Source organism: Puntigrus tetrazona, chromosome 23 (genome assembly GCF_018831695.1).
Source record: "Puntigrus tetrazona isolate hp1 chromosome 23, ASM1883169v1, whole genome shotgun sequence".
In the NCBI taxonomy this organism is placed as follows: Eukaryota; Metazoa; Chordata; class Actinopteri; order Cypriniformes; family Cyprinidae; genus Puntigrus; species Puntigrus tetrazona.
Window position 1 is genome coordinate 6,422,055 of NC_056721.1, and position 17,918 is coordinate 6,439,972.

Here is a 17,918-nt window from a genome sequence, read left to right on the forward strand (position 1 = left end):
TTACTACTACTACTTATATTGTACATGTATACATAATCATGTTTTTATTGATATCTACACCTATAACACGGAATAAATAAATGTATAATCCTTAATTCTAAAACATTGTGGAATTTCTCCATATGGCAAATAATAAGAAAGACAAAACTACAATGAATTTAATTCACAACGTCCTCCAAAGCATAACTGACTCAATGTAGTCTTTTATTGTTTTTTTTTTAGATGGTACACAGTTTAAATCAATAAGCAATTCATGTCACTACCTTTAAGATATAGGCTCAACCCAAAGCTGCAGCAGTCTCTTTTGTAGAAACATTGAGATTCAGAGGAATACGTCAATTCCTATTGCACATCAGTCCAAAGAAGTGGCTTAAAAAAGTCCTCAAAAGGATAAGTGAGAAAAATGGGAGACTCCTGCTTAAAGCAGTGCAGAGAAATATCAAACCGAAACTAACAGGCTCTGATCCCTTGCTGGCCGTAACTCAGCGGCTGTTATCCCTGAATACAAATCATCAGACCTGTCGGCCAATGCCAGTTTAAGACATAAAACCAAGGTTGTGAGATTTATAACCAATGGGTGAACAATGCAGGTCACGGACACCTTTACTTGACCAGAGGTCTCGGTAAAGCAACTGCTGTAATCGTTCTTTCAGAAAGCTCAGGAAGCCCTAAAGTTCAGGGAAAACATTCATCTTGTGGCACTTTTCCCCTGATTCTACACTTTCCTGCCACTCATCGTGCAATCAAGCTAACGAGAAATGCACTCAACTTATGATGTATGCAAGAGCATGATCCCTTTCATGGGTATTGTAACACCTCCCCCCCAAAAAATTTATTAGTCATAAGCATTCATCCTTCCACACACACTTTTTTTTTTTTTTTTACTTTAAACGAGTCCTGTGTTACTCCACTAGGTATTCGGTTCAGTCCTGATGAGGAAGGGGTTGCTCTAGAAATGGGTTTTTGCTCTCAAAGGGCTCATCTGGGTCCTTCAGTGCTGCATGAAACAAAAGCTGTAGGTTTAATTTGTAATTCAACTTAGACCGTCGTCCGCGGAGCCCGTCCACCTCCTAATCTCCGCCCTCCTCTTCATCTCCCTGCTCCCCGTCCATCAGCAAGGCCGCGTATTTACTGGCTGAGCTGAATTTCTGTTGAAACAAAAAGAGGATAGTGAGACGGAACCAAAACACTGCTGGTATTTGAGGTTGATATGAGCTCAGGTGATTTGACTGCTCTCACTCTTTAGCGCATGTGAGAAAATGAGCTTTTAGGAATCAATCTGACGTTAGAGATGGAAGTAATCGGCATTTAAACTCTCTGAACATTTACCAAGGATACGAAAGCCATATGAATTTTTAGTGCCTTTCAGAGAAATTCGTTTGGGATAAAAATGGTTCCAACTTAACGAGGTATTTTTAACTACTATGTACTAGCATCAATAATAGTACTTATGTTCATTTTGTAATGCAAATTACTTCTGATATTGATGTGGGATACGGGTAAGGTTAGGGACAGGTTTGTTGGAATGGTTAGGCTTAAGAGTGGGTTAAGGTGTAAAGTCAACAGTGTAATTGTAGATACAACTACAGAAAGCTTTGTTAAATATCAGTACAATGTAAAAACATACATGGTGTTTCAAATGTATATCTATTTATATTTGTATATGTATAGTGCTGTATGTATAGTGATGCCAAATGATTAATAACATACAAAATAAACATTTTGTTTCCTAATGTGTTTGAGTATTTTATTATGTATATATAAAAACACACGTGCATATATTTCTATCCATATAATTTCAAAAATATGTTAATGCGTGTATATATAATCAATAACTTATATATATATATATATATATATATATATATATATATATATATATATACACACACACACATGTATGTGTGTGTATCTATACATAGCAAAAATCTAAAAATATACAAAACATTTTAAAAATGTTGGAAAGCAAACAATAACGCTTGTTAGCTATTTGTTATTTTCTAAACTAGTGCCACTATTCATCTTAATTTTTTTTTCTGAAGTGGAACTATTTTTTGTAAGACTTTTGATAAAATCTATGAGACTTCTAAGAAATAAAAACATTTCAAATAAGATAAGTAGGCAAACATGTAATGCTTATAACACAAATGTCTCTTTCATTGTTGATTTATAGGTGCATGGCACAATTAAAATGAGGTTTTATAGTGTTTTTTATCATGAGTTCCATCAAATAATTTATTTATTTTTTTAAACTAATAAATAAAATATTAGGTCCGCTCTATGGAGAGCTGAATATCTATAGCCCTGTTTGAAGATCTCCCTGGTCTACAAGTGATCCAGTTGTAGACCAAAACAGATCTTAATACCAATGTTACACCTCCTATAGCTATATGGGACTAGTTAGGTCCAACGTTTTAACCTCTATCTTATTATTCCATGTTTTACTTGATAAATTAAGGACTACCAGGACGCTAGATGGTCTAAAGGTCCTCAAGAAGTTCACCAGTTAACTGGGCTGAAATACTGGCCCTCTAACACCTGGTGTATTTTAAGGTCTGCTCCATCTGGTCCATTAATTTGGTTCATTTCGCTTACCGTGAAAACCCCTTCCAAATGCAGTTCCAACTCCATGTGTTTGTTTGAAAAGTTCTGACAAGGTGAATATCCAGATGGACCCCAGTGCGCAAACAGACAAAATTTGAGTGGATCTCAATTACAATTTCTTTTTCAGAAGCTGATGCAGCAGATCACAGGGAATTCCTGTATAACTGATACTGAAGACTTCATTCGTTTACGGATGCCACACACATTCAGAAAACCCTAAGCACGGACAATTATTAGCATCTATAATTTAATCATTGGTTGATGTGCCATTGCACAAGCAGCTCGGAAGACGGTGTCGGATGTGATGTTTTCACATACAAGCATATACTGGAGAGGTTTGCGTCAATATTCTATACTACAGCTATAATTCAAAATTATGTGTCTAGACTCAAATAAATATTTACGTTTTTTCAAGTCGCATATCTTCCAAAAAAGAGGCCCACAATTACAGTCTGTGACCAACATTGTAATTTCCATTACAGGGAATGAAATATCTAAAAAAGGCACTAGAGAAAACTTTCATTAAAGGACTGGAGAGCAAAGAAAGCCAGAGGTAAAAGTAGAGGGAGCGGGGATCATGGGATCACACCCAGAGAGAGTGTTAGCTCTGTCACTCACAGGGCTGGTAGGCTCCTCAAATTTCTTTGGCTCTGGTGCTGGTCTGAGATCTCGCTCTCTTCTTGCATCCTTTCTACAAGTAACGCACAACACAGTGAGACAGAGTCTCACAAGAACGTCTACACTCATTCAGAAAAACACTCAGGAGCAGGGACATAGACCCCAAGGGGAAACATCCTATTGGCGATATTACAGTCCATTTAGAGCTGCTTAATTATGGCAAAACTACCATTATGGTCGATACACACCACGTTAAGATTTTTGGTCCCACTTTATATTACGTGGCCTTAACTACTGTGTGCTTACATTTTAAATGAATAATTCAGTACAATGAACTTATTGTGCGCATACAAGTTTTTGCATTGCACTTATATTTATAAAAATACATTTATCTAACTATATCTGTAATTATATATTTGATCCAAAGTACAGCAACACAGTAACTTTTTGTAATTTTTTTACGATTTGAAAATATCAAAATAGCTAATTAAAAGTTAAAGGAATAATTAATCCAAAAATGAAAATTATGCCATATTTCTTCAGAAATCATTCTAATATGCAGATTTGCTGCATATTATTATTATTATTATTATTGAAAACAGCTGAGTTAATTTACCTTTATTTGATGAACAGAAAGTTCAGAAGAAAAGCAATAATCTGAAATACAATTATTTAGTAAAATTATAAATGTTTTTTTGTTCTTAACATTATTAACCAGAATTAAAAACTTTATATAAATTTAGTTTCAATTGCACAGCCCTAAATTGATACTGTAATATCCAGTTTGCAAAAAATCCTATTATTTGTTATTGAAATGAGATGAAGTCCCTGCTCCAGAGCCATACATTTGTTCTCTTGTTCCTGAGGCCAAATGCATCTTGCCCAGAGATATTTGCTATAACTGTTGAGCTGAACCATGTTTAAGCGGTTGTTTTACACAACAATTAGTTTCAGTCATGAAATATAATTGATCAAACAGACTTTACACTGTTTGTATCACTAGACTTGTCTTGATCCAGGCAGATTGTCAATCTGTGTGTTGGTGGATTGCTCAAGTGACTGATTATATGAGTGAGTCACTGAAATATAATTCAACTGATTGAAAAAAGTCTTTTTAGACTGGAAAGATGCGAATGGACACAGTGTTCTACAGGCCAAACCAGAAAAGAAACACATTTGTCCAACCACCACCTTAATAAAAAATACTACAAAATCTAAAAAGAAGCTTTTATCCTTCCAGAAGGAAGAAAGGTCTCTACTCTTCTGAGCAGTAGGGGTGCCAGAGAACAGCTAACCTGTCTCCTGTCTCCTTCCTTCGGTCTCGGCTGGCTGCTTCTCCACGCCCCCTGCCTGCTCCAGAGCCCGAGGCCCCACCACGCCCCCGAGAGGGGCCCCGGTCCCGGCGCACCCCATCTGCTTTGTTTTCATCTGTAAGGAGAGCCCACTGTTCAGCAGAGGACACTAGGACAAACTCTACTAATAAAGGAGCTGGATTCTGTAAAGTCTTAGAGCGGCTTACTGCTTCCTAACTTAACATTTGGAAGAGGCTGTTTTTAGGAAAAAGAGGCTACTGGATATTTTCTCTTGCCTGACAACTGCAAAAACAACAATCCCCTCTTGTCAATGCATTTTAAGGGGTTTCCAGTGGTGACTTGTGTGTGGGGAAAAAAAAAGAGAGTATATGTATGCACTGACTTCTGTATATACCTTCCACCATTATTGCTTTTCGCATCTCACTGGATTTGAACACCAATGAGCTTACCTTTACTTCTCTGAGGAGCATCAGCTGAGCTTGCTGCACTGAAAAAGAAAGAACATCAAAAATACTGTCAGAATAATTCTAAAGAGCTCTCTCTCTCTCTCTATCACTATATATATATATATATATATATATATATATATATATATATATTATTTATAACAGTTTTTGAATAACAGCTATCTACATATAGCATATCAGTCCAGATAGAAACCTTTTGGGTGGAGCGCTGCTGCTGGGGGAGACGGCAGGTTTACTATCACTCTCGCTGGATCCTGCACTCATGGCGCTCCTCTTGGCCCAGGCGTTCTCCTTAGGAGGCGGTGCTGGGACGACTTTCAGCGGCAGCCCCTCCTGTTTGGAAGTAGTAGTCTGGTTTCCATGCGAGGATGAATCCTCATCACGGCTGCTGAAAACCTCGTTCTCTACAGAGCGCTCACTCTCCCGACGCCTCGGCGCTGTTGAAAGAGACGATTGATTGCAATCTGAGGGTTTCTTTTTAATAAATCATTGCACATAGCGACAGTTAGTTATTTATCTCATGATCAGTACCTATAAAGTTAATGTTTTGTTTACATCAGAAGTGTTCATAACAAGAACTGGTCAGTGGTCACTTACCCCTGCTCGATGTGTTTCCTGTCTGTGAAGACTCACTTCCTGTTCGTGAGCGCTCGGTTGCTTGGTCCTCACTGCGCCAGCTGGGATGCCTGAGTGTTTTAGAAAATGAGAGTGAAAATACTGGTTTAGAAAAACGGAAAGCATATTAAAAAGTTTCAGAGGAACTCTACACCAGCTATTTAAATGTAAAGCTCACTGACTGAGTATGCAGCATGAACCAATCAGCTTGTACCAAGTCATTTAATGCATTTAATGTCATCATTTATGTTAGAAGAATAGTTCACTGAAAAATTTTAATTGTCATCATTTACTCACCAGGCTGTTTTGGGTCACCATTGACTTCCATAGTATTTTTTGTTTTCTATTATGAAAATCAATGGTGACCCACACACACACATATATATATATATATATATATATATATATATATATATATATATATATATATATATATATATATATATATATATATATATATAAAAAAGGGAACTACCTCTCTCTGGGTTTGCGTTCAGGTCCTCTGCTCTTGTCCTCCTCCAGCTGCCTCTGCAGTTTCTCCTGCTCTTTCTTTAGCCTCTCCTCCACCTCTCTCTCTTTAGCCGCCGTGTCCACGGGTTTGGCTCCTCCGAAGATGGAGGCAGCTCTTCCCGAGGACGCTGAGGGGCCGCTGCTCTGGTCTTCCTCTTTGGGAACACTGCGGGGCTTCAGGTTCAGTTTGGGCCTCTGAGGGGGACCTAAACACAGACACAGTCCAGTCTGTTCAGATGATCTGATTCAAGACTCCCTTAGGTTTGGATCCTGGAGTGACCCAGATAAATTGCATGCACCGTCCCACCTCTGTCCTCACGCCTCTCATCCCGTCTCTCGAATCTCTCTTCACGATCACCATAGCGCTCTCCATAGCGCTCCCCGCTGCCTCGGCCGTCGTCCCGCCGGTCATCATAGTCGCGCCGAAAGCCGCTTCCAAATGGTCGACGACCCCCACTGCGAGAATCATAACCTGGAATGAGGTCAGGTAACACTAAGTTAAGAAAGACCATGAATGTAAACAAACTAATGTTTTTGTTTTAAATAATCAATGCAATACCATTTCTAAGGAACAAGGCCCTGTTCTGAATTTTATGACACATAAAATGTCCACATGTCTGTAAAATGAATTAATCCAAGCTGGAAATAATAATCTACTTCTATAAATATTAATAATAAAAAGACAGCAAATAACAAATATGTATAATAGTATTATACATAATAGTAGTTCTTATATCAAAGAATTCTGAAAAATTATTAGTGAGCACAACTGTTTACAAAAATAAGAAAAATGTTTCTTAAGCAGTAAATCAACACATTAAAATGATTTCTGAAGTACCATGTGACACTGAAAATGAAATACCCAAACTCAACCTGACAAATTTTCTGCTGGCTTATTTCTGCAAGTCAAAAATGATTTGTCAGATTTGTGCAGAATCATAATGTGTGAAGATGTTATATACCTCTGTCATAGTCTCTGCGCTCTCTGTCATCGTAACGTTCCCGGTACCTGTCTCTTCCTCCATCATAGCGGTCATTGTCCCACCTCTGGCCATCCCGGAAACGGTCTGATTCATAACGATCTCGGGATCCTAACAAGTATATGGTAAAAATATATATTTTTTTGATGAAATCACACAACTTTGTGTTGCAACATCTGGAATATAAAATATTTTATTGAAAAAAAATATTAAGATTATATATTAAATATTACATTTACTCCCTCTTTAATTTTGTGAATGCTGCTTACTACATTTCAAAAGCTTTACTGATTCTCAGCTACTTTAAAAAGACAAACTAGAGCTTTAAAGTAGCTTCTTCCTAAACTACTTCTCCAACAAATATTTGTCAAAAAAAAAAACTTCCTACGCTCTCCAAAGGCGTCGTCCCTGCGTGGGCCGTCATCAGAGTCAGATTTAGGCCTTGCCCGCCAGTCAGAATCGGTCTTGTCTGGGCCCAGGTCTCGCTCACTACGGTTGCGATCCCGACCGGACACAGAGCGGTCATCTCTCTCTAATCAGGAAAAATGATTGTGAATATGGAAATACGATGCTGCATTTAAACGGATGGGCTTTTCGGAACCGCACCTTTCTCATTGGACTGGTCAGCGATGTCTACACGGATCCTACGGTTTCCAAGGTTCTAGAAAGAGAAGAAGGGATAATTACAGAGCTGAGAGCTCGCGTCTTCATTTTGGACAAGTGCAACAGATAACTAGCGCCGCCATGTGGTCAAAATGAAACTACCGACAGTATAATTCAGAGGCACACATCTGTTCTTGACAGACGACACCGCGGTCAGCGTCTCACCTCTTCATTGAGGCTGAGCGCACGTAACAGAGAATCCACGTCATCAAACTCTGCGTAGCCGAAGCCTTTCAGCCGCTCTGGGTTACTAGGCTCTCTTGGGAGGCGGACCGCACTGATCTGTATGAATAAAAGAGATAGAATTACAGTTGTTCATATTTCTCATGCTTTGCGCCACGGGGCAATAAAACAGCGCAGTGTTGTTCATTGTGGCATTGTGTCTGCCTTTTTTCTGCATTGTGATGTACATGTTGCACTTCTTTTTAATGGACTGTAATAATTGCAATACAACTTTGGAGAAAAATCTGTTTGTGTCAATTTAAACCATCTGCATATTCCTTAATTGATCAACAGAACATTAGACAGATAGATAAAATATTCTTGTAAATATAGTGTAAAATTATTAAAATATATTAGTAAATATTTAACCAAAAGTAAAAATGAAACGATCACACTAATTGAACCTATTTTTATTTATATTTTGTACTGCTGAATTTGTCATGGCGTGTGAAACGAGTACCAAAATTAAGAACTAAAAATGGAGTTTCAGGGTTTCCCCCCCCCTTATAACTAATCTAGAAACACAATGAAACTCAGCTGTGCTCGGAAAACATCTTGAAAAATGATTTTCTTCATGCACTGTTTACCACGAGGCGTTACGAGACATGCAAAAGACCCCAGCAGATGCTGTTTGGCAGAATCCACGTTAAAGTACAATGCATGCGATCACAGAGAGCGGGAAAACTCACACTGAGTCCACGGAAGAAGTTTTTGATGGAGTCCTCGGTGACGTCGTAGGGGAGGTTGCCCAGGAAGGCGGTGTAGGGGGGGCTGCGGGGCAGACGGGACCGGTCGATGTTGGGCTCACGGGCGGCTCGGGGAGCCGTCGGCAGAATGGACCGATCGATGGGCGGCGCACGATACATGTCATCTTCTGTGTGCCAGGCTGTAGTAACTATAAAAGAAGAGAAGCTTGATGAGGAACAGTTCGGTTCATAATGTAAACTCTCTTATCATTTTCCATCACGCCAATCCAAACCCAAATGACTGACTTCTGTGACAAAAGCCTGTTTTTCTCTTACAATACAAGTAACAACGACCACAAACGTCAAAAAAAAAGCACCATTAATAATCCAAATGACACATGCATTATTTGTAACAGAATGGAATTCATTCAAATAATCCTACAAATGATTAAGAGGCATAGCGCCAGGTTTGCAATAGAAAACACTGCTGCTGCTTGTATTGAATCAGTAATGGAAATGACATTTGAAAGCTACAGTTAAGGGGATTACTAAAAACTGGAATAAGTCATAAGGTCCAATTTTATGGTGCTTTATTTGACCTTCACAGTCAGCAGTCACTTGATGCTTTTATTGAATGGAAATGCGCAGCAGCATGAACATTGTACATTTAGTTTTGACTCAAATAACTTTAACACTCGACTGAAAATGAAAACTTTTTCACCCATTGACTTATATATTATTCATTTTTTAAGCATGCGCATTTCCCTAAAGTTTGTGAACCACCAAACCAAAAATCAAAGAACCGGTGGTGAAACTAACTATATCAGCAGGAATCGATAGTCTTTATTTGAGAACCAAAAGCAGGACTGCGTATACAGCACTACAGACAAAAAAAAAAAGAAGAAAATAACCAAGGAGTTTCAGTTTCTATAAAAAACAAAATTAGGCATCAATTAATTTTTTAGGTGCCACAGAATAATCAAGTTTCAGTAATTTTTTAACACTTTTATAACAAATTTCCGTCACCTCACTTTATTAAGTCCGGAAAAAAGGCACTAAGTGACGATTTTGAAGTCATAAGATGTAAATACACGTAATTCCTGTCAAACCTTGCTTGAAATTTTTATTTTTGGTCTGGAGCCCTGATATATACAACCTGTGATTAATGCAGCACTTGCTTACCATTTTGATTATTATATGATATTTAGCTTTTATTCATGCGCACTGACTTGTTCACTAAATTGAACGCCCAATCAGAGAGAGGAACATACTGGTGCCAACAGTACAGCACACAATGCAAAAACTAAGCTGACAGATGCTCAACAAAAGCCTGACGCTGGCCGACTGTCAGCTGTGTGTGTACGGGCAATAACTTTATGTTTATGTTTTTACAGTAGTGCTGTCAATTGCTTGGAAAAATTGCCTAATTAATTGTTCATTTTTCTGAAATATATATATTATATAATTAATCCCTAACTTTATATTTTTAAATATACTTTTATATTGAAATAATTTCATTAAATTTTCTAATTAATGAAGAAACAACATAGACACATTTTTCTATATTTGATAAATGGCATCACTGATACCAATACGACGAAACCAATGTTTTCCCCTGACGTTCAACTCTAAAAAGTAACCTCTAATTTAAGTGAACTTCACATAAACCCATTCTAATAAATGCCGTATTTACCTGTGTCCCTCAGCAAATAAAAAAAATACATTTATCGAACACTAAATTCTAAATTAAATACAGATGAACCCTTCGAGCTACAAAAGTTCTTAATTTCCTCTTTGTCTTTAGTCCTCTGATGAACGGGCATGGCAGCAGGTGGCTTATTACTTTTATCTGACGTGCACGCTGGTAGTTTAATATAAAATTACGCAGGCGCGCAACGTTTTTAATCTTATTTGACATTCTATAATTAAATCAACTAATCGAAAGCCGCGATTATGAAATCGAACTGAAGTTATGGAAATATCAGAAAGCTTGTTGAAAGCAAAAAATCCACGACCAGACTGTGGTAGATATTTAATGCCATATCTGAAACTCTCACCATCTCCTTCCAGGTCATCGGTCTCGTCGGCCCAGCTCGTGGGCTTTGCGGGCGCATAACTCGGTGGAGCATTTCCCCCGCTGTCCTCTGCTAAAAAATCGGTCAGGGTAAGGGTCTTACCCTTTTTCTTATTCTTTTTACCTGTAAAAATAGATAAATGAAAATAAACGATAAATACGCACTGAAAATACCACAATAGGTCTCCGGCGCTTCACCGTTGAACTCAAACACACTCTAAATATAAATGATAAATATAAAAGTCAGCTGTGGCTTATGCATGCATTTACAACTGCAGTTGGACGACGACGCGGAAAAACCATTAATAAGCGGGTTAGCGTACTTGATTTGCATTTGATATAATTTAGTAAATGCAGACTAACCGGTCCTACGTAATTTGCATACACAAACTGCTCCAATTGGAAAACAGGAATATCTATTTCCAGGCCAGGCTGGCTGTCGTCTGTTGTGGAGCGCTGCGGTTAACACGTGGAGAGAGGCATTGTTGTGAGCTACTACACGCTCCTGAACTCTTTGTGACAAACTGCGCCGTCAGGACATTCCAGCTCCGTGCGGCTGAATCCGTGTTTACTGTGGGGCTACAACACCCCGCTGCAGAATCAAAACAAAGCCCCCAAGCTCTGACAACATTTTCCTAAAGCTCAATGTATGTGCAATGACTCAGGCACGCTGGCTTTAGTGCGGTAGTGACCCGTTAAAGTGGAAGAGGCGCACTCCCTCCCGAATGATGATTACACTACAGAGTCAAAACAACTGAATATATAAATGTGCCGCTTTGCCTCAGGACAGCCGCATGGGTACTTTCTCCATTGGAGCTAGATTTTCTCAGCTCAACATTAGGGCTTCCAAAAAGCGCCTGTGACTCACATATGAATGCAGATCCCTATCAGAAAAAAAAAAATTTTTTTAAATGCATGCTATCAATACAGTAACATGGCTGACAGTTAAGGGTTTCATTGGACAATGCAAGCCTTGTGCTTGACGTCATAAAAAGACACAATGCATAAAAGAACCGCTCGACAGTTGCAAATAAAAATAAGAAACTTGTGATTTTAAAAACAATAATTATTATTTAAATCCATTAATCGTTATCAATTAATTATTAGGAGAAAATATACTACAACAATAATAGTAATAATAAATTAAATAAAAATTATTTAAATAAATTATATAACGACTCTGATTAAAAATGTTTCTAATAATAAAAGGAAAAAAGATATGATCGCATAACAAATAATAACAATAAGGAGAGGTAGATAAACTAAACAAATAACAGCAATTTTGTTAATTTTTCCACTTCAATAAATAAAAGCAGAGCGTTTATTGAAAAACGGCAGGACAACTGTCCCGGGACAGTGCAGGAGATCTCTAATTGAGCTGCACTAAGCGTTTGTCCCGGGACAGGGCAGAAGGCCAATGAGAGCAGCCCTAACATAACTGTTGCTTTATCAGTGCCGTGGTTACGTTTACAATCAAACAAGGGACACACACTTAGCACCAAAATACGATATCTATTTATGCTTGTGCAAGGCGGTAGATTTAGTAAGATAAACGCGGGAAAGTGCGAGGGTTGAATGTATGAAGTTACAGCAGCCCCTCCCTCAACTCTGCGCCTGCGCTTACACAACTGTTCACGCGTACACGCGCTCGAGCCAGTTGTTTATTTCGGCCGTGTCTTGTAAACAAAGCGAATAAATACTGCATTTACAGACAGAAAAAATAAAACGGCTACAATGCAATGACAACAACACGAAGCGGCGAGCGCACAGGCACGGTCTGTGCTGCATGTGCTTCGTTTTCAGTCTGAGAATCGCGCAGAGTGAAATCGCGCTGTTGTGACATGTAAACAGCGCTTCCGTATCGTCGGCATAGAAAGTAAATAAGCTGATCAGTATGTTCTTGTGCATGCAGACAGCTGCTGGTGCAGTTTCTACGCAGCGTCCCTTCACAAGTCAAGATCAAGCTTTTGCAACCAGCCCTCGCCGCTAAATCGCGTGCATCACGGGTACGACACACTTTATCTGCCACTGAATTAAATTTCCCCCACACTAATGACACGTCGCACCCGAAATTTCCCAACCGGCCCAGGCACAAATCTATAAAACCCTCACCTGAAGCCGCCATGCTGGAGAAGGAGTGCGTGTCATATCCCCGGATGGGGGCGTGGCTTGCTGAGTGACGTCGACGTGCCCTTGTGGCGATATGGGTAATGTAGTCTTTATGGCAACGGTTCCGTTTAGTCGTGTTGTCAATGCGTGTAAACAGTGCTCCCTTAAAATATTTGCGCACATGTGCCGTATTTGTCATGAAGTTCGTTGCATTAGTTCATCGTATGACAGGAAAGCACACTTGTTGCACTATTTTGTTGTGTTTTGACCAGCAGAGGGCAGCTTCAAATCGTGTTAGCATTCAGTCATCATCTAATATTTACTGGATCAAGCTTTGGAAAAAAACTTGAGAGGACAACTGCAAGAGTGTCTTCATCATATCATCTTTATCAGCCTCAAAGTAAGATACATCATAACACATATACACACTAAAGTGTCTTTTTCAATTGTTGTTATAACCGTTGCCTTTGGCTAATCTACATTGAGGCAGATCTGTGGCCTGTTTCATAAATCAAGTTTACCAAATAATTTTTTGTCAGTTGATTAGGTTCAAAATATCTGAAATAAGCTTGTCTTTGTACATTTTTGTATTTTGACCTGGAAGTAACCTCACAAATGTTCATTTATTACTAAATATGAATGCATAAACCATCCACTTAAAATGATTTGTTTATTTAACATTATTACCAATGTGTTTCTTTTAGGTTAATTGGCAAATGTCATTTAATTAATATTCCTGAGCAAGGTATTTATCTGAAGTAGGACCATACACCAACCAACCTGTGGTTATAAATGTAAGTTTTATTTATTATGTAATTAATTTACCTTAATGATTACCTAAACAACTTTAATACTTTATAATTTAGGTCATTAGTTCAAATACATATAAATATTAATAAACATCATAATATAATTTCATACATATTCATATTTGAAGGGGAATAAACTGCTGAACTGTTAAACCAACATGTGGGAAACATTTTCCATAGTGGGGTTTGTGAGATGATGTAAAGCTAATAAAAACATACATATAAAATATTTTATTTATTTACCTCTATGTTATGTGACCATATTATGGTTGTCAGCACACAAATAAATAAATAAATAAAATGATTGACTAAATTAATGAATAAACGAATGTTTCTTTATTTATTATTCATGAATTCATTTATTTATGTACTTAATGATTTATTTAACAATTTTAGTGGTGTCAAATGATTACTCACAATTAATCGCATCCAAAATAAAGGTTTTACATAATGTATGTATGTGTACTGTGTTTATTTATTATGTATATACAAATACACACATGCATGTGTAAATGTGAGAAAAATATGCTATTATATTAAATATATTTATGTTTAATACGTGTGTGTGTATGTATGTGTATATATATATGTATATATATAATAATTACATAAAACGTATTTTGGATGTGCTTAATTGCTATTAATTGTTTGACAGCACATTTTTAAAATAATTTAAACATTTATTTATTGTTTTATTTTCATATCTATGTAGTCTCTCAATTACTATTGGAGCATATGGTGTAATAATTATTGAAAGAATTAAATGAATAGTTCACCCATAAATTAAATTTGTGTTAATATTTACTCACCCACATGTCATTGCAAACCTATACAAGTTTCTATCTTGTGTTGAAGATATTTTGAAGAACCAAGCAGCTGTTGGTCCCCGTTCACTTTCATAGTAGGGAAAGAAAAACTGGAGGTCAGTGAGACCATCAACTGTTTGTCTGGCAGCATTTTTTAAAACGTCTCCTTCGGGTTTGGATGATACGAGGGTCAGTAAATGTTGACGAAACATTTTTGCGCGAACTATCCCTTTTTAGAAAAGTTCATTTTAAATTATTATAGAAGTCAGTGGCATGTCACGGTAAGTTGCATTTTATGTCTGCATAAAACACAGGGTGGCAGTGTTGTCATTGTCAGAAAAGACCCACGCCAAATCTCACTTTCCGGAAAAGCACATGTGACGCACATAGTTTCATGGTTGAAGTGTAAACCAGATGCTCAAGTGAGTAAAATAAGTGCCTGTGGTAGGTGTTCAATAGATACGGTTTTATATCATAAAACCAGACATCTTCTCTCATGCTTTTACCAACTCAAAAGTCTTCAAGATCATGTAAAAAAAGACTAAATTATATAAAATATTAAATGAAAAATATTTCATAATTATTGCAACAGGAAGCTGATCCCACATGACACCATGCGTCATTCAGTAGCTGAAATAAGTGAGAGGACATCAGGCATGACTTTAAGGCTTTCCCCTTTTTTATCGGTTTGTTTTGACCCAAACTTCAGTGCGGTAACCATAGAGACAACTTGTGTGTGTTACATAGGTCACTGAAGGGCAAGGCCGGAGCACGTGGGAGGACTAGGAGCGCGCCAACTTTCAGAGAACATCCCACAGTTCAGCAGAGATGAGGCGGTGGGAGGCAAAGGTGACTCCCACGTCTTATGCATTCAACTTTTTCAGTTTATATCCTCCACGTTCGTGTCTAAGATAGTGAGCAAACAGCTCAGTCTTTGTTTTGGCAACAGGGATTCTCCCCTCACATTACACCAGCTGCGTAACATGTGCCTGCAGAATCATTGATTTCAGAAGCGATAGTGTGCTATGATTGGCTGATCGTTGGTTTCATTTCCATTCTCACAATTTTGGTAGATAAGAGTTTCAGGTTTTGGTTTTGATTTGATATTTGTTGTGATATCACTGCGTTGCCAGGAAGAGGGTTTTTTTTAAGCTCGATGTGATCTCTGCATTATTAAATGCAGTTTGGAGAGCAGCAGTTATGCAAATACTGCGCTCATTTCCATATCGACTGCGACTGCCATTCAGTGTTATGTGTAGCCACTGGCAGTGGAGCACAGAGAAGAATTTCTTCCGGTCAGAAATTGACAAGGACCTAAAAAAAACCCAATGTGTCTTGCCTTAATAACATTATTCCAATCAATCATTTTGGTCATCTTAAAGTATTTCAGCTTAAGCTTGCTTGCTTTATTTTTACGCATTTAAGCTTCACCTGAGTATTTTCGTTGGCCAAAATTTCGGCGCAACAATGTAGCAAATTATGAGTTGTAATATTACCCGTAGTGGTTTTTTGTTTGCGCAAAAGGCGTAATATAATTCAATAGAACAAGCCCAGTGAGCCTAGAGTTGCTGAGGCATGGAAAACCTGGAAAAAAAGTGCAAACTTGCTCCTATTAAAACTCAACCCGCTGTGTTGGATGTTTGGTTGTCAGGTTGTGTTGTGAGTCACTCAACTGTTGACTCTCTGGGGTTTGTTTGCCCACCTGAGTGCTTTATCAGCACCGATGATGGGAACTATAGACCGGATCCTTTAGAACAGATGACAAGCTTTCTACAGATCAGAGAATAAAAGTCCTGTCTGTCACAGCCTCATCATTAACGCTCGTGTTTAGCTGTGACGGATGAATAAACGGAAGTCTTTGAGAGGACTGACAAGAGTGAGGTGTGTCTCACCCGACTGGTGACCTCGGTGTGTGTAAACAGCTGCGAGTCGGTTTGGCTTCCATAAGGAAAAGCGCGCTACTGTATATCGCTCCCTCTTTAGGGTCCTTTTTACTTGCATGCTATTTTTGTTTTACAGTAGCAGAATGACACAAAACCCTTGTATTGGAGGATGATGAAAGGCTAATGACACCAACACAAGCAGATACGTGCATGTCTGTAAGTGAAGATTGTAATGTGATTTTGTTATCTTCGGCACTGTTTTGTAATGGTTTTAGTTAAGCGTTATAACCCTGGTAAGTGTTTGTTGTCTTCATTGATCATTCACATGTGTGAGTGACTTTACCTTGACCGTATCAATGATTTGGCAAGGTTTAAATCTCGAAAGTGAAATAGGATCTCTTTCAGTTACGTAACAGTTTACAACTCACCTGCACATACTGTATATGCGCTTTCAATGAGTAAAGCAATATATTCACACAGTGAGGATTTAGATGGAAAGATAAAGATAAGGCTAAATCACCTCCTAAATTGAATATGAGCTCATCTGTCAGCACATAAATCTACAATTTCCTTTACTCCCTGTTCAGATAAACCGTGATTCATTTTATCTGTTTTGATAAACACAACCATTTAAAAGTTAGCGATCGATAACATTTATTAATCTATTTTTGAAATAAATTTATATTTAATTCAACAAGGGTGTATTTAATTTATCAGAAGCAACAGTAAAGGCATTTATCAGGCATTTATTAGACATTCATTTAAAAAAAATGCTATTTTTATTCATTAAAAAAAATAATATATCTTGGTGTCCATAAATTATTAAGCAACTGTTTTTTGCTGATAATAATAAGCAATGTTTCTTGAGCATTAAATCATATGATTTCTGAGCGATCATTACATTTTATAATGTATTCAAATAGAAAACATATTTATAATACTATGTCACAATATTACTGTTTTACAGAATTGTTAAAAACTCAACGAAACTTTGGTGAGCGTAAGAGACTTATTCGAAAACCTCAATGTAAACAGTAGTGTGATAGTTTTTAGTTTTGTACACTGGCAAGCTATAGAAACGTCTTTCACCTCCAGATAATGCTTTATTTTCCATCAAGGCCTTTTCCCATGCTCTGCTATTTGCCTTTGTAATGTTGTGTCAACATTGTAAAAGTTGAAAGTCAACTCAATTAGACATACATGTCTATCTCATACATCTCTCTTACACACACACACACACACACACTGCAAACATAAGGTACATTGTACGGCCTCACTGTCAGTACAGTACGATAGCTGTCTGTTTATTGTCAAGTTTAAAGAAAGTCCTCTCCGTTCTGCTTTCACTCTTAGGAGGGGTGTATTTTATAATCTTTGTGTCATTTGCTTTCTGGAACAAAGATACACATAATTTCCTACGAAGCTTTAAGAGAGGTATAAAATAAACTTTTGGCACTAAATTAACTTGCTGGCAGTGGTTCTCAAACGGGGGTACGCGTAAGCTACCCCTGGGGGTACATGGGGTGCACGGAGGGGGTAAGCGAACAAAAGGAGTTTTA

The 17,918-nt window shown here is 37.8% G+C and overlaps 1 protein-coding gene across 3 annotated transcripts; it reads right to left on the minus strand.

The window, feature by feature from the left end:
- Positions 1 to 157: 157 nt before the first annotated feature.
- Positions 158 to 12,921, minus strand: eif4ba (eukaryotic translation initiation factor 4Ba). 3 transcript variants are annotated; one of them, XM_043225113.1, is made up of 15 exons: positions 12,865 to 12,921; positions 10,736 to 10,876; positions 8,682 to 8,887; positions 7,936 to 8,052; positions 7,714 to 7,768; positions 7,496 to 7,639; positions 7,090 to 7,218; positions 6,435 to 6,599; positions 6,093 to 6,333; positions 5,600 to 5,688; positions 5,196 to 5,439; positions 4,985 to 5,022; positions 4,518 to 4,650; positions 3,223 to 3,295; positions 158 to 1,148 (listed from the first exon to the last, which is right to left on the minus strand). In XM_043225113.1, exons 1-15 carry the CDS (start codon positions 12,875 to 12,877, stop codon positions 1,071 to 1,073), a joined length of 1,866 nt encoding a protein of 621 aa, XP_043081048.1. In that variant the 5' UTR covers positions 12,878 to 12,921; the 3' UTR covers positions 158 to 1,070. The 3 variants fall into 3 exon arrangements, with proteins under 3 accessions (XP_043081048.1, XP_043081049.1, XP_043081050.1); XM_043225114.1 differs by lacking the exon at positions 3,223 to 3,295; XM_043225115.1 differs by lacking the exons at positions 3,223 to 3,295; positions 4,518 to 4,650.
- Positions 12,922 to 17,918: the final 4,997 nt, after the last annotated feature.